The sequence below is a fragment of the Gamsiella multidivaricata genome, assembly GCF_025024155.1.
Source record: "Gamsiella multidivaricata strain RSA 2152 chromosome Unknown BC939scaffold_4, whole genome shotgun sequence".
Classification (NCBI taxonomy): domain Eukaryota; kingdom Fungi; phylum Mortierellomycota; class Mortierellomycetes; order Mortierellales; family Mortierellaceae; genus Gamsiella; species Gamsiella multidivaricata.
This window is the reverse complement of record NW_026251712.1, coordinates 262,772-283,442: the sequence shown is the minus strand read 5'-3', so window position 1 is coordinate 283,442 and position 20,671 is coordinate 262,772. Positions and strand designations below refer to the sequence as shown.

At 48.4% G+C, this 20,671-nt stretch overlaps 8 protein-coding genes across 8 annotated transcripts; 7 read left to right on the top strand and 1 right to left on the bottom strand.

Annotated features, from left to right (window-relative positions):
• The first annotated feature begins 214 nt into the window (after positions 1 to 214).
• On the top strand, positions 215 to 2,506 carry BC939DRAFT_437023 (glutamine synthetase). The gene is made up of 4 exons (XM_051553650.1): positions 215 to 587; positions 725 to 943; positions 1,136 to 1,306; positions 1,406 to 2,506. Exons 1-4 carry the CDS (start codon positions 341 to 343, stop codon positions 2,296 to 2,298), a joined length of 1,530 nt encoding a protein of 509 aa, XP_051416925.1. The 5' UTR covers positions 215 to 340; the 3' UTR covers positions 2,299 to 2,506.
• Positions 2,507 to 3,985: 1,479 nt separating this feature from the next.
• BC939DRAFT_437019 (uncharacterized protein) lies at positions 3,986 to 5,495 on the bottom strand. Its single transcript, XM_051553649.1, has 6 exons — positions 5,435 to 5,495; positions 5,256 to 5,336; positions 4,950 to 5,143; positions 4,592 to 4,676; positions 4,187 to 4,503; positions 3,986 to 4,002 (listed from the first exon to the last, which is right to left on the bottom strand). The coding sequence occupies exons 1-5, from the start codon at positions 5,435 to 5,437 to the stop codon at positions 4,297 to 4,299; spliced, it is 570 nt and encodes a 189-aa protein (XP_051416924.1). The 5' UTR covers positions 5,438 to 5,495; the 3' UTR covers positions 3,986 to 4,002; positions 4,187 to 4,296.
• Positions 5,496 to 5,713: 218 nt separating this feature from the next.
• Positions 5,714 to 9,736, top strand: BC939DRAFT_437017 (uncharacterized protein). Its single transcript, XM_051553648.1, has 4 exons — positions 5,714 to 6,077; positions 6,760 to 7,026; positions 7,138 to 8,482; positions 8,596 to 9,736. Exons 1-4 carry the CDS (start codon positions 5,763 to 5,765, stop codon positions 9,690 to 9,692), a joined length of 3,024 nt encoding a protein of 1,007 aa, XP_051416923.1. The 5' UTR covers positions 5,714 to 5,762; the 3' UTR covers positions 9,693 to 9,736.
• Positions 9,737 to 11,541: 1,805 nt separating this feature from the next.
• On the top strand, positions 11,542 to 13,991 carry BC939DRAFT_437013 (uncharacterized protein). Its single transcript, XM_051553647.1, has 2 exons — positions 11,542 to 12,946; positions 13,624 to 13,991. The coding sequence occupies exons 1-2, from the start codon at positions 11,729 to 11,731 to the stop codon at positions 13,672 to 13,674; spliced, it is 1,269 nt and encodes a 422-aa protein (XP_051416922.1). The 5' UTR covers positions 11,542 to 11,728; the 3' UTR covers positions 13,675 to 13,991.
• A 1,168-nt stretch (positions 13,992 to 15,159) lies between these two features.
• Positions 15,160 to 16,152, top strand: BC939DRAFT_473008 (uncharacterized protein; the record flags this gene model as incomplete). The annotated part of the gene is made up of 1 exon (XM_051558320.1): positions 15,160 to 16,152. The coding sequence occupies one exon, from the start codon at positions 15,160 to 15,162 to the stop codon at positions 16,150 to 16,152; it is 993 nt and encodes a 330-aa protein (XP_051416921.1).
• A 165-nt stretch (positions 16,153 to 16,317) lies between these two features.
• On the top strand, positions 16,318 to 17,671 carry BC939DRAFT_437011 (uncharacterized protein). Its single transcript, XM_051553646.1, has one exon. The coding sequence runs from the start codon at positions 16,449 to 16,451 to the stop codon at positions 17,556 to 17,558; it is 1,110 nt and encodes a 369-aa protein (XP_051416920.1). The 5' UTR covers positions 16,318 to 16,448; the 3' UTR covers positions 17,559 to 17,671.
• A 420-nt stretch (positions 17,672 to 18,091) lies between these two features.
• Positions 18,092 to 18,826, top strand: BC939DRAFT_473006 (uncharacterized protein; the record flags this gene model as incomplete). The annotated part of the gene is made up of 5 exons (XM_051558319.1): positions 18,092 to 18,122; positions 18,195 to 18,265; positions 18,301 to 18,348; positions 18,516 to 18,686; positions 18,707 to 18,826. The coding sequence occupies 5 exons, from the start codon at positions 18,092 to 18,094 to the stop codon at positions 18,824 to 18,826; spliced, it is 441 nt and encodes a 146-aa protein (XP_051416919.1).
• Positions 18,827 to 19,013: 187 nt separating this feature from the next.
• Positions 19,014 to 20,551, top strand: BC939DRAFT_437010 (uncharacterized protein). Its single transcript, XM_051553645.1, has one exon. It carries the CDS (start codon positions 19,114 to 19,116, stop codon positions 20,299 to 20,301), a length of 1,188 nt encoding a protein of 395 aa, XP_051416918.1. The 5' UTR covers positions 19,014 to 19,113; the 3' UTR covers positions 20,302 to 20,551.
• Positions 20,552 to 20,671: the final 120 nt, after the last annotated feature.

Here is a 20,671-nt window from a genome sequence, read left to right as displayed (position 1 = left end):
TGGGCGCCGTGCATCGACCCCCTTGATACTTTGGTATATGTGCGAGAAAGGGTTGGGGCATGTGCCCAAACAGCCCCGCAAGTCAATGAAGGAACCCCACATACAAAAAGGTCATCCACCCTGGGCCCTTTGCGTGTCATGTCGTGTTTTGGTCGGTCGATTGGATTGGCCCATTGATCGGTCTACGTGCGAGTTATATGTGCGTATATGTGTGTATATATGTGTGAGTGTGCGCACTTTCCCTCTTTCTTTCTTTTTCCGTTCCTATAGCCCATCTCTCTCCACACTCTCCTCCTCTTTTACTTCTCCACCACACCCATCCTCCGCCAGAATACAAATAATGCACGCCCCCGCAGTCACCACTCCGCAGGCGCGTCTTGAGGAATACAAGACCCTGCTCGAAAACGACGTCCGCGTCAAGGTCGCAGGCGTGGATCTCGACGGCATCCTCCGTGGCAAGGTCATGGCCAAATCCAAGTTCCTGTCTGTCCTCGACTCTGGATTCGGCTTCTGCTCCGTCATCTTCGGATGGGACATGCACGACAAAACTTATGAACAGGAACTCAGCGTCTCCAATGCCGCCAATGGTACCTTTTATTATATTTGCAGATGTCAATGTTGTATACCTCTTACAAAAGATTTTGTGTAGAGCATTCGTGGCAACATCTGACGCTTTCCTGCTTCTGTTTCTTTCTTTCTTTCTTTTGCGCTTCTTCTTGTATAGGATACAAGGATATCATTGCAATCCCAGACCTGTCCACTTTCAGACGCATACCATGGGAGAACGACATTCCATTCTTTCTCTTGTCATTCTATGACCCCAACACGAAGGAGCCTTTGGCAGTTTGTCCTCGTAGCCTTCTCAAGCGGGTCACGGACGAGCTTGCGACACTGGGTTGGGAGGCGATGTGTGGAGCCGAGTTTGAGTTCTACAATTTTAAAGGTAAGAAGAGTGAAGCTGCCGTGGACATTGAGGGGAATGTACAGTCGATTAAGGAAAACAAAAAAAATATTCATGCAAGTATCAGGGAGCAAGAAATGGACGCAGACGTGCGTGTGTATACTGAAGAGCGTAAAAGGATGAAGGATAAAAACAGACATGATCCGATAACCGATTGTTATGCCCCTACTCTAGAAACACCCGAGACACTGGCTGACAAGGGACACACCAATCCTCAGGCACTCACCCCGGGCATGTTTGGATACTCGCTCCTTCGACCGGCCTTGAACCAGGATTACTTCTACGACGTCTTTGATCAGTGCACCAACTTTGGTATCAACATCGAGAGCTTTCATACAGAGACAGGTACCGTTTGCGTGCATGAAAAAAGAAAAAGAAAAAAAGAATGTATTAATGCCTCTCCCGGACACAAAGGATTAAGACGCCTAAACTTCAAAAACCTAGGTCCTGGAGTGTACGAGGCAGCCTTGGCATACGATACTGCAGTCAATATGGCAGACATGGCCAACCTATTTAAGCTGTCAGTCAAGCAGCTCGGTCTGAAGAAGGGGATCATGCCCACGTTCATGGCCAAGCCCTACGGCGATCTGCCAGGATGCTCAGGACATTTGCACTTTTCAATCCGGGATATTGTCACAAAAACCAACCTCTTTGCAGCGTCATCTTCTAACGGCGTCTCATATGGTCATCAGCTCCACAGCCCAACCTCGGAAGGAGAGGAAGCAAGCAATACAGCAGCCGGACGACCCGATTGGGAGACCACAGTTGAGGGCGTTGGTGAGATGAGTCAGCTTATGAAGCACTTTATGGCAGGCCTCCTTACAGCCTTGCCGAGTATCATGTGCATCCTGGCACCCAACATCAATTCATACAAGCGCCTGGTTGAGAACTATTGGGCTCCAGTGACCGTCTCCTGGGGCATCGAGTCGCGCGTCTCTGCCATCCGTGTGATCGGACCACCACAGTGCGATTCCAAGGGAACTCGTCTGGAGATGCGAGTTGGTGGTGCTGATATCAACCCACATCTGGCGATCGCAGCCTGTCTCTCCGCAGGATTGTACGGTATCAAAAAGAAGCTGGCGATGCCTGTTGGACCCACAACTGCGGATGTTGAAGCGAATATGGCGTCAGGAAAGGTTGAGGCCAAGCCGGCGGAGAGATTGCCAAAGTCATTGAAGGAATCGGCGCTGAAGATGCTGGAGAAGGGTTCAATTGCGCGAGAGATCTTGGGCGATACGTTTGTGGAGCACTATGGAGCCACGCGCTTGAACGAGCACCGGTTGTGGGAGACTGCGGTGACGTCCTGGGAGACGAAGCGATACTTTGAACTCGTGTAGGTTCACATCGTCGTAGTCGGCTCCGGATCGGAGCGCTGTGGCGACCTTTCTACAACATTGGCCCATTGTCGATATATCTCCTGGTTAATGAACAAATACCAAAGCGAAAATCATTGACGTCATTGCTTCAGTTTTTATGTAAATAGAAAAATAAATAAACCAAGCTTTATTGTAGCTGTGCTACTGTAGGTGGAGCCAGCCCTAGCTGTAGTCGTCATTCATGGCCTTGTTTCTCCAAGGGTTCGACAAACAGTTGAGGGCTGTCCTGATATATAGTATCGCGTCGATGTGAGTTAGTTGAAGGAGAGCAGGACCGTGCAGACGAATTGTAGCCTCGTGTGAAGTCTTTGCTTGAGGAGAATTGCCTATACGGACTCCTCACTCGACATGCCATTGAGTGCTTGTCGGCTTGTGTTGTCGCTCACTACAAATAAAAGAAAGAAACAGTCTACCTTATAGTCCAATTGTTTTATCTTCAGTGATTGAGTTAGGAGGGCTACCACGGCTCCTACATATCTCATTCGCACCGACGCCCCCTCCTTACATTCGCCTGTTTGCTAACCACGAATCTTGCGAAGGGTCTAATCCCAAACACTTCCACTGATATGTGGTGAACTCCAGTTTGGCGATCAAGTCCTCACTATCGAGAGCGACTCTTTTTTCGTCAAAGCTATAGCACCATTTGCTGTGTCAATGATGTTGTTTCGAATTCAGTGGTGAAAAGTGAATGGATATCATGAGCAAAGCAGTGTTTCATTATTTGTGCTGGGATGAAATATGTTATTACAGCAAAGTTGCTGGGTGGACTATGTGGTGAACATAAATATATATACAAGTAGAGATGAAAGCCTGAGCGTGAGTAGAGTAGAATAGAGATGTCTATACAAGTGTGTCCTGAATGGTGGCTGTCCAAAAGCGCCGAGGACAAGTGTTAGCTATTGAAATCAGGGATCATTTCTCCAGATCCATCTGCACCTTTTTTTTTGGAGCCTTTGGGTTTATCCTCCACCGAGAGGATATCGACGTCGTCGTCCTTTGATTTCAAGATAAAGTCGATCTTCCTGTCTGACACGTCGACACCAGAGCCTCGGGCGGTCTTCAAGGTCATTGAAATCGCGGGTACATATTTGTTTGGAGCCGGCCTTCGTTGTTGGTGCCGTTCAGAGTCCCGCTTCGGCAAAAGATTTGAGAGGCAGTTAATGCTGTTGGACTATTTTGTGGCTGGTTCGCTGTAAGGGTTGTCGGGGTGTCACTCTCAGTTGTAGTTTAGTGAATTCTTACAACACGCACTGTTACTTTACTAGTCGGTCTCTATAGCCTGTGGGTCTTTGAAAAGAAGAAGAAGAGAAGGAACCACTGATATATCAACCTTCATCCCATTCGCAACCGAGGTACGTGGTCGTTTTCAAGCATTTGTTCCCAGGACCGCGGCAGTAAAGTCCGTATGGGCGCCGCCATGCTCTGTTCCGTTGAATATCTTTTTTTTTTTCTTTGTTGCTCTGAAGCGATGTGTTGCTACGAAGACAGGTTCGTACTCCTTACTCGATTCCTTTCTTTTCATAGTCAAATGCACAACGCAATAGCGAAATGAAGTAGGTACGTGATTATTCAAGTACCCCTTTTTTTCAGCCGTTATTTTTCTAGTCACTCGCATCTATGTTTTGTTAATATAAAGACAGATCGTATTTTTTTTTTTTTTTTTTTCAAACGCGAGGGTCAACGTTCCATATTTTCTCCGCTGAGGTGGATCTCAATAAACGAATAATGAATACCATTTTATAGAAAGACCAATGTACTCAATTTGGCTGCATTTGGGGGCGATGCAGGTATTGTGTTAGTTATTGAATGCGTTAAAGTGCTTAGGGACGTCCAGGGTTAGCGTTTATACTACAGATTGACATGCCACTTTTTTATTTTTTGTTCTATTAGACAACGTATGGTACTCCTCTACGCAATTTAATGAGGATGGTGGAGGACTGATCAGGATCCTGATGCTTTTTAGCGATAGCGGACTTGAGATCCTTTCTCTGCACGCTTCTCCATCTTCTCGCGTCTCTTGGACTTTGTTCCGTCCGCACTTCCAGAGGCACCAGCGCCGCCAGCAGCAGCACCATCACCAGCAGCAGCAGCAGCGCCGATACCTCCACGAGCCAACATGGGCTTAACAGCCAGGTGCCATGCCTTCCATCCGGCATATGCGGGGATCTAGACGAGAGATCAAGCAGAGATGTCAATGAGAATGTTTGGTAGAACAGCAGAGGCGAGAAAATAGGGATCGGACGAAATTGCTTACAGCGAGGTAGAACCACCACATCTTGGACCAGAAAGCTGAAGTGACATGGACAAACCAGGTCACGTAGATGATGTCGAATGCATATCTAGTAATGTATTGAGGATCCGTGTTAATCGGGTGTACTTTCGATAAACTGGTTCAAAAAGACAATTGCGCGTGCATGCATGCGCCCAGGTGCTATTATGCTATTGTGCTGTGTAAGTCCTGACAAGATCGAGTATATCGGGGTTGGTCATTTTCAATGACAAATTAATAATTTTTGGTGGGTGTGGTGTGGTGGGTCCTGCGAATTGAGAGCATAATACAATCGTAATGTAAATTGATTGGATCGATCCGCTTGTAGAAGCATGCTACTTACTGGATAAGGCCCTCCTGCGACAGATCCTCGCCAGCATCAGCGAGCTCGCCCTTGGAGTTGTAACGGGGCCTGCCCATGGCATTGATCTGCATGTAGAAGAAAACGGTCAATCCTGCAGTGAAGAGGTATCCCAATGCCAGTGTGAATCCAAACGTGCTCCAGCGGTAGATGATCCTGTAAAAGATGTAGAAAGCCTAATTGGAGAATAATAAAAGAGGAGTGGTGCGTATGACGTTAGGTTTGTCTGCTCTGCACACTGGTGCTCTCCTTGGAAGCGATGCTGAAGTGATGACAGGGAATACTTGCATTGACCCAGATGAATCCTTTTCGAAGGGCGAGCAAGGTCTTCGTGTTTTCGTGAGCAATCTTTTTCTGTGAAGAGTTGGCCTAGTCCAGTAAAGCGAAGAGTTGTGGATCCGTATCAGTTCCTTGTAGTTTGTTTCCGGATACGAGTAAGTCCAGCCTAGTTGTCCTCGAGTCGTTACCATGGTAAGTGTGGATGTAAAGAGAGGATGAGTGGAAGACCAGAGGGCGACTTGGTGGGTTGGGCGAAAGAAGAAGAAAGGGAACAATGGTATGCAGTGCATGCGATCTGTTACCTGGCACATACGTCATATTTTTTCATTATTTGAGGTAGATCCAGATCCCAATCTCGCCTGTCGTCTTCCTCCTTCACCTTGACCTCTTCCGCCTCTACTTCTATTCTCCCTTTCATTAACTTGTTCTAGTTCACCTTCGTATCATCCTTTATTATCTTTTTTTTTTTTTTTTTTACTGCCGTTCACCGTCTTTTGTCCTCGTCCTTGTTCTCACATGGATTCGCCTCATCCCAGCGACACCCCTGCGCAAGAGTCCAACCAATCTTCCAGGATCAACTCTGCAGAGACCACCCCCTCTGTCAGTACGCCACAGCTACAGGGAGCTACTAATGGAGCGGATGCCTCATCCTCTTCGTCTTCTGATCCAAGCAAAAAGCCAGAGCTGACGGGTACTCTGGAGCAGCAGATCGCTGAAGACCCCTATGATGCCGATGCCTGGCTCACGTTACTGAATGAAGCTGAGAGGGAAGGCGAGATCACCAGGGTCAGGGATGTGTATGAACGGTTTCTCAAGGTCTATCCGACGTCGGTAAGTCGCCTTTGTCATGTGTGGTGTTATTTTATCGGAAATACACTGCTGTCACCTCCTGTTCTTTGGCAAACGAGCCCATCATGGTTTATTCGCTCTTCGTTCGTTGTCGACTTCATGTGGAAAGCAAGAAGACTTGGAGGCAGGCAATTTACGCAACGCAATAAAAAAAAAAAAGAACGAAAGAAAAGAAATCATAATTGCCTGACGCGTGCATGTCGTGCCTCAGCTGTAGCAGACCTTTCAATTGGGAAAAATGTCTTTCAGTCTGCCAGTGCTTTATGCTGAAACAAAAACTAAATTTGAATATGAATGTTGTAGTAACCCAGTCAATGTTTATTCTCTTTTTGCCTTTGTGTCATTTTCGTTCCCTGTACCCGTCGTGAATTGCGATTCATCGATATCCAACTGTGGAACATTGCTCCCATTATCAATGTCGCGGGTTTTTTCTTCTTTTGCCCCACACTCCACTCACTTTTTCGCAACATATGTCCCTTACTGGCTTCCCCTCCCCGAAATCAATAAATGTTCGAAAAACTACTCGACATGATTGCACCGCTGTGCATGGACGGGATATTATGTCTGCGCCTTCCCTACCACGATTTCCTGTACCCATTGAATTTCGTCCGTACCGTTTTTCCGCCATCAATTCCAAATTACGCGCATTGGAAACCTATTTCAGTCTAGGTATTGGATTCAGTATGCCGAGTTTGAGCTCAAGCACCATCATTTTACCGAGGTCGAGGCTATCTTTCAGCGCTGTCTCAGGTCTGTACTCTCAGTAGACCTCTGGAAGTACTACCTGAATTACATCCGCCGTATCAATGCTGGCCCTGAATCCAAGGATATCATCACAAAGGCTTACGATTTTGTGCTGCAGCATGTTGGACTCGACCGGGATTCTGGACCCATCTGGAGTGATTATCTGTTCTTTCTAAAGTCTGGACAGGTACGTTTAATGACAATTTTAATGTCTGATATAAAGACACCGATTTTTTTTTTTTTTTTTTTTTTTGCAGGGAAACTAAATACTGACATTTGCATGCAATCATGTGTCTAGGCACAAAATACATGGGAGGAGCAGCAAAAGATGGACGCCATGCGTCGTGTTTTTCAAAAGGCCGTCTGCATTCCGCTCAACAATGTCGAAAACATTTGGAGAGACTATGATGCATTTGAGAACGGACTTAACAAGTTGACAGCAAAAAAGTTCTTGCAGGAACGGTCGGCAGGGTATATGACAGCGCGTATGATGTGGAAAGAGCTCAGGAAGCTCACAGACGGAATCAACAAAAACCTGCTGCCCCGCCCTGTCAAGTGGACAGAACGTGAACTGCATCAATTGGAGCAGTGGAAGCGATACATTCGATGGGAGAGATCCAACCCGCTTAACCTTGAAGATCCTACAGCGCTCTCAGCTCGTGTGGCATGGACATACAAGCAGGCGCTGTTGTCGATGAGGTTTTATCCAGAGATCTGGTTCGAGGCAGCGACGTATTTCCATGAGATAGGACGCACGGACGAGGCAGTGGCGCTTTTGAAGAGCGCCTGCGAGATTATGCCGACCAGCTTCTTGCTCCACTTTGCACATGCGGAGATGGAAGAGAACCGTAAGAACTTCAAAGCGAGCCGGGCTGTTTTCGAGACATTGGTCAAGAATCTCACGGACAGGATCGATGACATGAACAAGCGAGTAGACGAGGAGGTCAATGCTGCCAAGGCGGCGTTGCAAGCAGAACAACAGCTTCTGGACGGCGGATCCACTTCCAACAAAAAGGTCCGTGATATTGAGGAGGTCGATGGAGAGATGCGTGAGCGGGAACGCGATGAGCTCAAGAAGCGGACCAAGGAACTGGCACAGTACGAGAAGCTAGCCAGGAAGGAAGTTGAGGAGATGATCAAGGGCTGCGGGTTGGCATGGATCATGTTCATGCAATTTGTCCGCCGAACCGAGGGAACCTCACAGTGGCGACAGATTTTTGGCCGTGCACGTCGTTCGAACGGATGTCCCTACCAGGTGTACATTGCAGCTGCATTGATGGAGTACCACTGCACTAAGGATTCGTCGATTGCGGGCAAAGTCTTTGAGCTTGGATACAAATCTTTCGGCGATGAAGCTGCCTATGTGGACCAATATCTCGAGTTTTTAATTCAGCTCAACGATGATAGCAACGCAAGAGCACTCTTCGAACGTGCACTCATCAACATTTCACCCGAGAAGGCTCGTCCACTCTGGGAGAAGTTTTCGGAGTACGAGAACAAGTATGGCGATCAGGGTGCCATCACAAAGGTCGAAAAGAGGCGACGGGAAGTCTACCCGGATGATTCTGTGCTCGAGAGGTTTGCGGCTAGATACAGCTACAATGACCTTAAGGTCATCGAGGAGATGGATATGGGTCTTAGCAGTAAGTTTCCTCTTCAATATCGAATATCCACACGCCAAAAAAAAGATATAATGAAGTCTGGGAATGATGATGATTTGATGCTGATAATTACTACTTCTGTATGTGTCTATTAGTCCGCAAGAATATTCACGTACCAGCGTTGACGGACTTCTCGAGTGACTTCCCTCCTCCTCCGCCTGTAAACTTGGACGATGCGGCTCGTCCTGGGCGTCGACCTTTGATGGAGCCCGTTTATCCTGACCTGTACCCACGACCCGATTTTGCAATGTGGAACAGCTACAGGGTCTATCCAGAGATGATTCGCAAACCTGCGCCTTCAGGATCTTCCCGTGGAGGCGATAACATTAGCTCTCGGCCAAGCGACATGGATACGGTGCCGCATTCGCAATCTCATGGAGGAGACAGAGATCGAGATCGAGATCGCGAAGGACACGATGTTGAGATGAGAGATGCTCCAGGACCAGGACCTGGACCTGGGTTCGCTCCCAAACCCCCTTTGCCGCCACACATGCCTCAGGTCATGGTACCGCCATCGAATCAGCAAGGCACTCCAGCACAACAACCAACACAGCAACCACAGCAGCAGCCACCAGGGCCATTGACTGTTCCTGGATGGACCGCAGGCCCTCATGGATTGATCCCAGACGCGTTGGCCTTTTTCCTTTCGAACTTGCCTCCGTCATTAGGTTTCAATGGCCCAGTCTTGGCACCACAAGACATTTTGGATCTTGTTAGAGCTGCGCAGATTCCAGCAGGACATGCGATGATCATCCCTCCGCCTGTTCCTGGCCCTCCAGTACCTACGCAATCAACAGTTGGATCCGGCCACGGTCCACACGGTGGACATCTAGACAGTAGTCATCGTGATGGTGGTGTTCGAGGACCACCAGGTCGTGATATGGGTAACAGTGGCTATCGCGGTGATAGAGATCGTGAATTTTATAACAGGGACCGTGATCGTGATGGAAGAGAGGGGCGTGGCGATCGTGGTGGTCGTGGAGACCGAGGTGGGTTTAGGCCTCGGGGAGCGGTTGGCGGTGGTGGGCGTGGCGGTGGGATGAAGAGAAAAGGACGAGATTATGAGGATGATGCAGGCGGCGGTGGTGGAGGAGGAGGGGACTTCAGAGGCCATAATATGCCTGGAGTCAATCGTCCGCCGGAGTACGACCTGTTTAGGTCGCGCCAGCAGCGCAAGGCCAATATGGAGTAGTTGTGTACTATTTTAATGTTCTTTAGAAAATAAATCAAGTCAAGAAAATAAAATAATTGTATTTTCGTAAGTCACATGAGGAGCAGAGAAAAAAGAAAGAAGGAATAGACTTGTATTTGTGCCTGCATTGGATATAGGCACGAAAGGATAATTATTGTGAATCATTCAAATGCGATGAAAAGACGCAACGGACAACAAATGTGGGGATGTGAGACCATCAAAGTAGGATTTTTGGATTTTCAGGGGAAAAGATCAAAAGTTGCCTCGACAGATAGAAGTCCGTGGTAATCTGCTCAGCTTTTTCTAAACCGGGAAGTCGCCATCGAGTGACAAATACAGGAATGAGCTGGCGGAGGCAGTGCACTCATCCGTATTCCTATCTTTATATATCCTTTATATCTTTTATATTTTTTTATATTTTTATATTTTTTTAACGTGGCAGACATACCATGGATCGCTATGTTGTTGCTGATATCTAGACCAAGGCATAGACTAGTTGAATATCATTCTTATGTCTCATCTCACATCACGACTTTTTCTCACAGTACTCGCGTGAATTACGGCGGATAAGATCGAGAGATCAACATATCTTGCGGGATAGAGTTGAAAAGCGATCGGTTTGCTGGGGATTCACACTGGGTAGTAGTCACCAAAAAAGTCGATAAGATGTTTTATCGCTGAAAAAAAAAGGAGAGGGGGTAGGGAGAGCAACTGTAACGAGTGCCGTGTGTCGTTTTAGAAAACCCGCTGAAAAAGCCAAGTGGGTAGGCAACATGAATGATTGAGAGACTGGCGCCTTGGAAGGAAAAAGAACGTTTGCTCGTTTTGGGAGCCCTCAGCCCGCTCTGGTCCCCTTTTTCGTTTGCAGGTGCTCTCAAACTTGATTTTTATGAGCACGCCCTATGAAGTTTGGTTGTGGGGATGTTTCCGCAGCGTTTAAGACTGGATCGAAAAGAGAGGAACAGGCAAATTGTGCCCAATCAAATAAGGACCGACCAATTGAGTTTCCGTATAACGTCCTGGCATCCAGGCTGTGTGTGCGTGTTCGATATGACCGTGAAGAAGGAATCGCTGCTGCTATCCCTCGTCGATGAAACAAAGTGCAATTGAGACCAATTGGGGCCAGTTAGGCCAGCTGAATTCGTTAGCAAGAGTCGACAGACGACATCCAAAGCTTTTTTGTCGGCCCATCATGATATGGAGCCGAGAGAGAAGGGGGAGTCGGCCAAGAGGAGGGAGAGGTCAGCCACCACATTACAGGAAGAAGAAAATTTTTCCCCTATAAAAATGAGACGCTCTTCCCCCGTATCCTCATTTTCCTCTTTCTTCCCTTCTTCCCTTTTTCTCTTTCTCTCCCTTATCCTTCTTCCTCGCTTCTCCTCTCCCCCGCCTTACTATCCTCGTTACGATACCTCCGTAGTGGATTGGGTTGATATCTTATATCGTGTGCGCCACTAATTTCACAACATCCTCAACCAATCCTCAACCAATCCTCAACCAATCCTCAATCCCTACGGCTGCTACCTTATCCGCACACATATTCTCTCGTCCACTCCTCCCTCATTCATTCATTCATCTTATCATATCACCATCACATCATAATCACATCGACCTGACCTGAGCAGACGTTGGTGCGTGTGCGTGTGTGTGTGTCGTTCGACAGATTCTCTGGTTGTTGTTGACCGAGAATCCTATCTTTTGACCACTTGTCCCCTCCCCCCCGCTGCTTACCTGCTCGCTCGCCTGCCTACCCTACGCCCTGCAACACATTTTTTTTGCACACCGTTTTATTTTATCTTTCTTTTTGCACCACCAATCACATCCTCAAAGGGCCAACATCAACCTGCCCAAAAAAAAAAAAAGATTAAAAAATTAAGAACGCACAAAAAAAAAAGTAGGTATCAATCACCTTCCCTCCGCAGCACTTTAGCATCCCTGCCGCCGCCACCACCTTTCTTTTGGGTAGACTCTTAACCAATCAGCTCTCTTCATCTATTACCCTATCTCCTTATTCTATCACAGCCAATTGCAACGTTATGGAGCCCTCTACCCCTCTCTTCTCGGACTTGACCCTGGAGATATTCGACGACTTCAGTCACAATCCCTTCGTCGTCCGCACTGCGAAGGCAGGCCCCAACAGCACAAGTACCGACAGCAGCGCCGGTTATCTCGACAATTGCAAAAGCAGCAACACCGCCACCACCACCACCACCACCTCAGCCCATGCCGACCCTTATAACAACAACAACAGCAACAACAACAACAACAACACCACCACCGCCAGGAGCTATTGGGATGTTATCATCTCCGATGACCAGCTCGCCGCCACTGCCGCCGCCGCCGGCCTGGACCTTACTCCGGAACTCTCACCGTCTATGAGTATTTGCTCCCCTGCCTTCAACGAGGTCAATTCTCCCTATGGCTTCGATAGCGTCGGATTTGATGATTTCATCCCCAGTCCATCGGTCTTTGACTCTCCCTATGAACAATCTATTGGAGGCGAACATGTCGCTGAGAGGAGCTTCGACTTTGACTTTGACTTCCGCATGGATATGTCTCAAATGACGGACTTCCAGCTCTTCCCCGACTGCACCACGGAGTCAACCTCGCTCAAGAAGCTACTCATGATGCCAGCCCCCGCCGAGACAGAGCTGATGACTACCACGGAGTCTCCGGCTGAATCTAGGCTCAACTGCGTTCCGACATCGGTCTGCGAATCTATCAGTCCCGCTGCCCTGGAGTACTTCCCCGACTCTTTTTCGACAGCAAAGATTCTCGGCCAGGATGTCATTGCGCCCATGGAGAACGTTGCGCCCAGGAAACCAGTCCAGTCTCCCACCAAGCCCGGATTCCAGCCCAACAAGAAACGCCGTAGACGCCGTATCACTACTGAGGATGCCTGCCGTGTCGTTCCAGAGGACGACCCCAATGGCAAGGCCCGCTACCAATGCTCAGAGTGCCTGAAGACATTCTCTCGGCCCTTCAACCTGCGTTCGCATCGCACAATCCATTTAGGACTGAAGCCTCATGCCTGTACCCATGTCGACAAAAAGGGCGTCGTTTGCCATTGGTCGTTTGCCCGGCGCCACGATCTGGAGCGCCATATGCGCAGCCGCCATTTGACCAAGGAGACGATTACGTGCAAGACCTGCGGAGTGACATGTACCCGAAGCGATGCCATGCTGAGACACCTAGCCAAGAACGAGGCCTGCGAGATTGCCGCATCCGAGTTGGATGATCAGGATATGGATCAAGTGAGCCACCTTTGAATTTGAATGTTGTTGCATGCGTTTTGGATTCCCCCCATGTTGCTTTGTTCATGTTGAGAGAGAAAAGAGGATGTGTTGCTTGTGTGCATGACATATAGAAGAGGAGATATGTGTGCTTCGCTGTTATTTTTTTTCCCCTCTTGTTGCTCCAAGAGAGAGTGTGGCCCTCACCAGTTGCTGGATAACTCTACTGGACCACAACCTCTGGCGCAAATCACGAAAAAAATATGAGCATCATCAACATCACTTGTCACTCGAAACATCAACAACGATAGGGACATGCAAGGCACCATTGCGCTTATACAAACGACATGACATACGGAGGCGCTTTTTTTCCCCAAGGATGGCATGTTGACGAGGAAAGAAAGATTCAACGATGCGAGAAACGCTGCAGGAAGGAAGTTAAGCAACTAGGAGACTGTCTGTGATAACCACCAATCTTTTTTCATTTTTAAGTCTCGGCAACTCCCTGACCACCATTGCACTCATTCTTGGGCTTGCATGATGGGGCGAGATGGATTGCTGGAGGAGTCTTCAAACAATTTTGTTCAGTTTTTTTGTTATCCCTCTTTGAGGTTTTTTTATATATTATCCTCCCTCTTTTCATCAATGCTGTATATAGTATCTTGGTCGCTGAACAATGTTGTTATGTGTTCTCTTAGTGCCTAGCGTGCCGTGCGGCTGAAGTAGCAAAGCAATCGCAAACAGCGTGAACGGAACACAAACAACGACTCAGCAGCCTACACCTATACTTTTTTTTTATATATGTTCCTTTTCACTTCGTCTTTTTTTATCGTTTTTTTCCACTTTGTTTTTATTTATTTCGATCTGTCCGACTCAAGGTCCTTCCTCAGCTTGCAAGAACCAGAATGACGATCTCAGGACGCCTTCGAGTCCGGCAATCATCCTTTTCATATTTATTTATTAGTAGCCTGGTGCAGTGCACACTCTCTATTCATCTTTCATCTGCACGTAGTTATACCCAAAAGGAGAAAAAAAACAATAAAAAACACTCGATTTTAAAAGGAACAGATCTGGCTGGTTGACATGGCTGAATGTAAAATTAGTGGCGATATATCGCGTCCATGAATATGTCTTTTTTTTTTTTTTTGCGTGTTGTCTGACGATATGTTTGTTTCTCTGCGTCCCGGCGGATCTTCAGCATCGTCTCAACCAACAACAGAAACATCAGTCAGGTCGCACACCATATCAATCCTCTCGACCCCACATCCACTTCCATACACACCCTCATCATCATGCCCTCAAGTACCAAACCCTCTCTTACCTCCACCGCATCGTTCAGGTACTGAACCGCTCAAAAAATAAAAGAATAGAAAATAAAAAAAACTTTCAGCCGCACCTGCACCAGCAAGACGGACTCGACTAAACCAAACCCCGCGAGTACTGACTGTGGGATGTATATTTCTGGCGGTCGAAATCGACTGTGAATCGAGACGAATTCGTGTGCAGGGTATGAAAATCTGGTGCGTGAGGTCGTTGAGGGGTGTGTGTGTGTGTGTGTGAAATTCAGGGGTGGGTCTGCAGGGAGGGAGATTCAGTGGAGGGCGGACGACTGACGAAAGCGGAGGCGAATGCGATGGACGTGGATGTGGATGTGGACGTGGATGTTAGATGTGGACATAGAGAAGTAGAGGAGGAAGAAGGTGCCACGGACTACAAGGTGGAGAAGAAGGCAGATAGGAACGACACTGCAATGGACATGGAGATAGATACGGACGCGATTGAAAGCGTGAAGAAGAAAGAGAGCTCAACAAAGGGCGCCAAGGACAGTGGCGATGGTGATGGTGAATGCGGTGGAGGGGGGACGATAGGGGAAGGCGCTTCGAGAGAAGCCTGGCACAAGAGGCACAAAGCCTGGTGCGCGGGTTTTCGAACTGTTGGTGGCAACGGTTGTGTGTCCGCATGCAGGAAGTGAGTTTACGCGTATCCGATAACATAAGCAATCGATATATTCGGAAAAAAAGGATCTACAGATCTAGAGGGATATCCACATCAAGAAATGAGGCAACCGTAGATACCGCAGGTGGTAGGACCGAGGTCGCATATATAATCAGACCTATCTGGTCCTCTTCATCTTCATCCATCCTCTACTTATCCATTCCATTCCACAGTAATAATAAAAAAAAGTATACCGCGCAAGGCAACATCGAATCTACGCATTTTAAGCATCCCCAGTCATGTCCGACATCGCAAAGACCACGCTGCTGCATCAGATCAGTACACTCGAGAAAGAGCGCAAGGTCCTCCGGGACACCTTTGGTTTGCTGGATCCAGACGGAGGAGTGGAAGCAGCGGTTGTCAAGATTGACAGGTCTGGTTTCCCCCTGATCATGGACCTCTGGAAACAGGCTGGCAAATCCGAGCGCAAGTACCCCAAGATGTTGCTGGCTGAAGACCAAGTCCGCGAAGACCAAATCAAGGCTCTCAAAGAAGCCCTTCAGATCCTCAATCCCACAACCGATCAGCAGATCCACCTTAGCCGAATCGCTAAAGACGAGAAGGTAGAACTTGCAAAGATCGCCAAGGACGAAAGGCTCCTGTTGACAGAATTGGCAAAGTGGGAGAAGGTTCGGCTGATCGAAATTGCAAGGGATAGAGAAATTCGACTGGCAGAGTTCACAAAGCAAGAGAAAGTGCGATTTGAAGAATTGAGGGTTCGGGAGGTGGAACTGAAGGAGGACACGAAGAAGGAGGTGATGATGAATGGCGCAGAGCTGAAGTTCGCAGCTAAGAAGGTCGAGGCTAGCATGAGGAGAGAGGCCCAAATGGTCAACGCGACCGAGCGCAGGGCGATGGCGGTGTTGAACCACGTGCAACAAATGGTCGCAGAGACAGCAACAGCAGCGAGGACTCGAGAGGGAGCCACGGTTGTGGAGAAACAAGCATACACCCTTGCGAGCATGCCTCTGGACAAGAGGATTCAAGGCGATATAGACAACACGGTCGCTTTGGTGGAGCACATGATGACTGCACTGGATTCAGAGTCTTCATCGCCAGGAAATGGATTGCCTGAGGATGCGCCGGAGCAAGATGATGAGCCCGAGGGATCTGAGGCCAGGAAATTGCGTTTCGGGAATCTCTTGGAGGCGGCGAAACAGTTTAAAGGCGTCGAAGATCCTGCATTCCAGGAGTGGGTTAAGCAGCAAGATCTAGACCCCGATACATTTTAGTCAAGAAACAGACAATCTGTCCGGAAATGAGAGTATTTGACTGCAAAATAATAAAACAAGGTCAGCTTTAGTGGCACGTAAAAAGGAGCGACCTTGACGAGAAGATCCTTCGAGACACAACCTTGAAGGCGGCTGTGTTCTTCTTCAAGTCACTCAAACCACTGCCCCCGAGCGAAAAAAAAAAAAAAAAATCGCATATAAACTGGATCTTTATTTTAGGTCGGAACTTTTCAATCTCTACCCACCCCCATAGTTCACAACAATACCTAAACCCACACACTTGAGCGTCCTCAACCATGTTAGAACACATCACTTTGAGCACTACGCTGCAGAAGCAAATCGATACCCTCGAGAAGGAGCGCAAGGAACTCCAGGACACGTTCCTTTCTGTGTATAAAAACGATGAAGACGATGAAACGGCTGAAGTAACGCTCAAGTTGGACCTCTTCCTGACATCAAAGCTCTGGATCCAATCTGGCAACTCCATTCGCAGGTACTGCGACCTGCTACTTTTCGAAGACCAGGCACGCGCAGAACAGATCCGAACACTCACAGAGACCCTCGTCAGCTGCAACACTGCGGCCGAACACCCAACACACTCGATTCAAATCGCCAAGGACGAAAAGGTCGAACTCGCGCGGATCGCCAAGGCTGGGAAAGTGGAGCTTGCTCAGATTAGCAAGGCTGAAAAGGTGGAACTTGCTCAGATTAGCAAGCACAAAGACCTGGAAGCCATGAAAATCGACCACGATACAACGATTCGATTAGCGGAACTGGCGCAACAGGAGAGAATAAGGCTTAAGGAACTAAGACTTCGAGGGGTCGAGCTGGAGAAGGAGACGATGCTGATGTCTGCGGAGCTTGGGTTGGAAGCCGAGGTAGTAAATGCAAAAAGGGAGAAGCATGCTCAAGAGATGCACACGAACGAACACAAGGCGTTGGCGAGTTCGGATCGAGTGCAGCACACGACAGCGACGAATGCGGCCACGAGAGTTACAGAAGACGTGTCTGTTGCAGGTACATATGATGCTTTGGAGGCGAATACAGACGCATACATCAACGTGGGAGCCTGTGTGGACGAGGTTCGAGGTGATCTGGGAGGGACGCTCGTGTTGGCATCGCCGGCGAGCAAAGCACAGGACGAGATGACACGCGAAGCAGCAGTTCAGTCTGGGATGTCTTTGGCGGATGGAGGTCATCCAGGCAAGGTTGAAGGACCGGAAGATACGACGCCTGGGGCAGCTGCGCATGGACCATCCACGGAGGAAAACCTTTTTCCAGAGCAGAACGAGGAATTCAAGACCGAGGCTACGAGTTTCGAGGAGACCATAGAAGCCGGAGAGATCTGCGACGACGAAAACTCAGTATTCGTAGAGTGGTTAAGGCAGTGGCATAAGCGCTATTAGCAGATCGATAGCGCCACAATGCTTTGTATGTGCATCATGGGTAGTTCTCAATAAAACTATCTCCGAACGGACAAATGAATTGCAAACAATAAAGAAGTTTAACTTTAAAAGAAGGGCCCTTTCGGCACGACCGACTAGAAAGAATGTCTTGATAGACAAGCGTAAAGATCACTGTCGTCGTTAGGCTTGATGGTCTTTTTGATCGAAAGCAACCACGTTCAGGCTGAACTCTTGTTTTCTACTCAAATACCACTATTGGGCAGGATTATTGCAATACGAGCAAGGCTGTCAAAGATACTACGCCCGCTCGCACCAGCTGGAAAGTGTATTTCTTCCTTAGTTATGAATGTGGGAAACGTAAGGACCACCTCTAGGATGAATGTAATGTAGCACAGTCAATAAAACTACTGTTTTGCAATCCACCACGAAAAAAGGAGGTATTCATTGTCTCTCACCACCCGCCCATTTCATAATACAAACATAAGTGCCGCTCAAAACAATACCTAAACCTATACACTTGAGCATCCTTAATCATGCTAGGAAATATCCGCGCTACAGAAGCAGGTAAGCGTGCTCGAGGAAAGAGCACATGGAAGCTCAGGACACGTTTATTTTTCTGTATGCAGACGACAAAAGACGATGAAACGGTTGAAGTGTCACTCAAGCTGGACTTTTTTCAAAACTCTGAATCCAAAACCCCTTCGCAGGTACTGACTGCAACCTGCTGCTCTCTGAATACTAGGCGCGCACGCAGAACGGATCCGAACACTCACAAAAGTCCCTATCAATTGTAAGCCTACGGCCGAACAACGGATCCGTTTAGCCCAGGAAATGCAAGTCAACACCCTGTGCACATTGGAGATTCCAGATTAAGTAAAAGTAGGCGGTCTTCTGGACAAGATTCCAGGCGATATGGATAGCACGGTTGTGTTAGTGGAATACATAACAGCAGTGCAGGCCTCGGAACCACAAACAAACGAGGCGCAGAAAGAGGCCACACGCGACTCAGCTGCACAACCGGAGATGTTTTTGACGAGCGAAGGTGACGCAAGCTTGGCTCAAGAACAGCAAGACAAGGAACCTGAGGATACTGCACATGGGAGACTTTTGCATAAAGGACTTGTACATGTACCTGTCAGCCACAATAGACTCCTAAAAGGTTTCCTACACGAAACAAGTTGCCTATTTCACGGCAAGAATCCACTGCACAGTTCCAACCAATGAAGCTATGCGCCCAAACCACAGCAGCTATCCACGACAATGCATGAACCATGGTGCTATTTCCAATGAAACCGTTTCTATAAGAAAAAGCGAATCACACACCAACCGAAGAGTGCAATATTAGCGCCGACCCAGCGAGAGGACCCTTTGGCAGACAGGTCCGGTGATTATCGTGTTCTTCATGAAACTCCTCGAATTGAGCTCCCTGCTGGACTCTTATTCCTTGCTAGAAACTTTTCGCCTTCACCATCACTACCATCTTTAACTCTTCATCCACTCCCACACCATATATCACTAAAAAGACAGCGACAGTGCACGCTCGAACATCTCAACTATGTGTGATACTCCCGGTCTTATCACCTCACTGCAGGAGAATATCGTCGCTCTCGAGCAAAATCGCAAGATTCTCCAGGACACCTATCTCCTGCTCTCAGCTAGAAATCCCGATGATAAAGAGAGCAAGAACAAGTCGGACAACCACAAGAGTCGCAAACCACCCTTCGGTCCCGACAGCCATTTACTATCAAAGCTCTGGAGCAAATCCGGAAAGTCCATCGATGCGTTCGGGGATCTGCTCCTCTCCGAAGAAGAGGCTTGCGCAAAAGAGATTCAGGACCTCAAAAAGACTCTCCTCGCCATGGTGCCAACGGCGGAGCAACGAATTCAACTGTCCCAACTCGGCAGGGGCGAAAAAGTCGAGCTCACGCAGATCGCCAGGGATCAGGCCGTGGAGCTTGCGCGTCTTGTCAAGGATGAGCGTGTGGAGATCAAGCAGATAACCAAGGACCGAAAGGTTCGAGTGACGGAGGAGACTAAGGAAGACAAGGTCCGGTTGGCGGAAATCGCGCGGGACGAGAAGGTCCAACTGGCGAGGCTGGCACAGCAGGAGACCATAAGGCTTGAGGAATTGAAGGTGCGACTCGAGGAACTGAGGGTTCAAGAAGTCCAGTCTCGAGAGGACATGAGAAAGGACGTAACTATGAAGTATGCACAGATCGAGTGGGAGGGTGAGAAGGCGGAATTGGGAAGACTGAAGGAACTGCAGGAGTTAGATGCGAGGGAGCGCAGGGCGACGATGTTATTGAAGCATGTGGAGCATATGGCCATTGCAGCGTCCAAGGAAGCAGCGGCAGAGAGGGACATATCTGGAGCTCAAACTGACGCGAGTGCGAATACAAACATCAACGCAGATGCCCCCTTGGACAAGATTCTAGGTGGTATAGACAAGGCAGTCGCTTTCGTGAAGAACACAACGGCCGTACTAGACTTAGAGCCACAGGAGGCTGCACCGTCCGAGACGCCTTTGACCGATGAGGGTGTTCCAGGCAACGCTGAAGGACCAGGAGACAAGACGTCTGAGGCTTCTACTGCTCCTGAGGCGCCTGTTGCCCCTGAGGCGCCTGCTGTTCCTGAGGCATCCAAGATATCCAAAGCGTCTGTTGCCCCTGAGGCGCCTGTTGCCCCTGAGGCGCCTGCTGTTCCTGAGGCATCCAAGATATCCAAAGCGTCTGTTGCCCCTTAGGCGCCTGTTGTTCCTATAGCACCGAGACAAAGACGCTCAAAAACGTCGTATTACAGCACGCTCGGAGATGGCGAGTATTCGTTACATAGACTATCACGCCAGCTCATCTCATGAGATAGTGCATTCAATGATCTGTATCCGCATGGACACAGCTATTTACGAGCACCGTTGCCAATCGATAGAACCTCAGTCTGTCTAATAAACATCTACTCAACCACACCTAATTGCACGTATACAGGAGCAAGGTGGGTTGTCTGAGATGAGGGCGCATGCTGACCTTGACCTGGCGAGAGAAGTTGACACTACAGACTAAATGGCTAAATGTAGCAGCGCGGCGGACTGAATATCTAACGATTTGACATAGTGGTCG

Bases quoted from the DNA above. Each gene is read 5' to 3' on its own strand.
- BC939DRAFT_437023 (XM_051553650.1), top strand. From the start codon at position 341: ATGCACGCCCCCGCAGTCACCACTCCGCAGGCGCGTCTTGAGGAATAC. The intron at 588-724 runs GTACCTTTTATT...CTTCTTGTATAG, and splicing joins CGTCTCCAATGCCGCCAATG to GATACAAGGATATCATTGCA. The intron at 1,307-1,405 runs GTACCGTTTGCG...TCAAAAACCTAG, and splicing joins GAGCTTTCATACAGAGACAG to GTCCTGGAGTGTACGAGGCA.
- BC939DRAFT_437019 (XM_051553649.1), bottom strand. The intron at 5,144-5,255 runs GCAAGTATTCCC...TTCTCCAATTAG, and splicing joins AAGGATTCATCTGGGTCAAT to GCTTTCTACATCTTTTACAG. The intron at 4,504-4,591 runs GTAAGCAATTTC...TCTCTCGTCTAG, and splicing joins TGTGGTGGTTCTACCTCGCT to ATCCCCGCATATGCCGGATG.
- BC939DRAFT_437017 (XM_051553648.1), top strand. From the start codon at position 5,763: ATGGATTCGCCTCATCCCAGCGACACCCCTGCGCAAGAGTCCAACCAA. The intron at 6,078-6,759 runs GTAAGTCGCCTT...AACCTATTTCAG, and splicing joins TCAAGGTCTATCCGACGTCG to TCTAGGTATTGGATTCAGTA. The intron at 8,483-8,595 runs GTAAGTTTCCTC...TGTGTCTATTAG, and splicing joins GATGGATATGGGTCTTAGCA to TCCGCAAGAATATTCACGTA.
- BC939DRAFT_437013 (XM_051553647.1), top strand. From the start codon at position 11,729: ATGGAGCCCTCTACCCCTCTCTTCTCGGACTTGACCCTGGAGATATTC. The intron at 12,947-13,623 runs GTGAGCCACCTT...GTGTTCTCTTAG, and splicing joins ATGATCAGGATATGGATCAA to TGCCTAGCGTGCCGTGCGGC.
- BC939DRAFT_437011 (XM_051553646.1), top strand. From the start codon at position 16,449: ATGTTAGAACACATCACTTTGAGCACTACGCTGCAGAAGCAAATCGAT.
- BC939DRAFT_437010 (XM_051553645.1), top strand. From the start codon at position 19,114: ATGTGTGATACTCCCGGTCTTATCACCTCACTGCAGGAGAATATCGTC.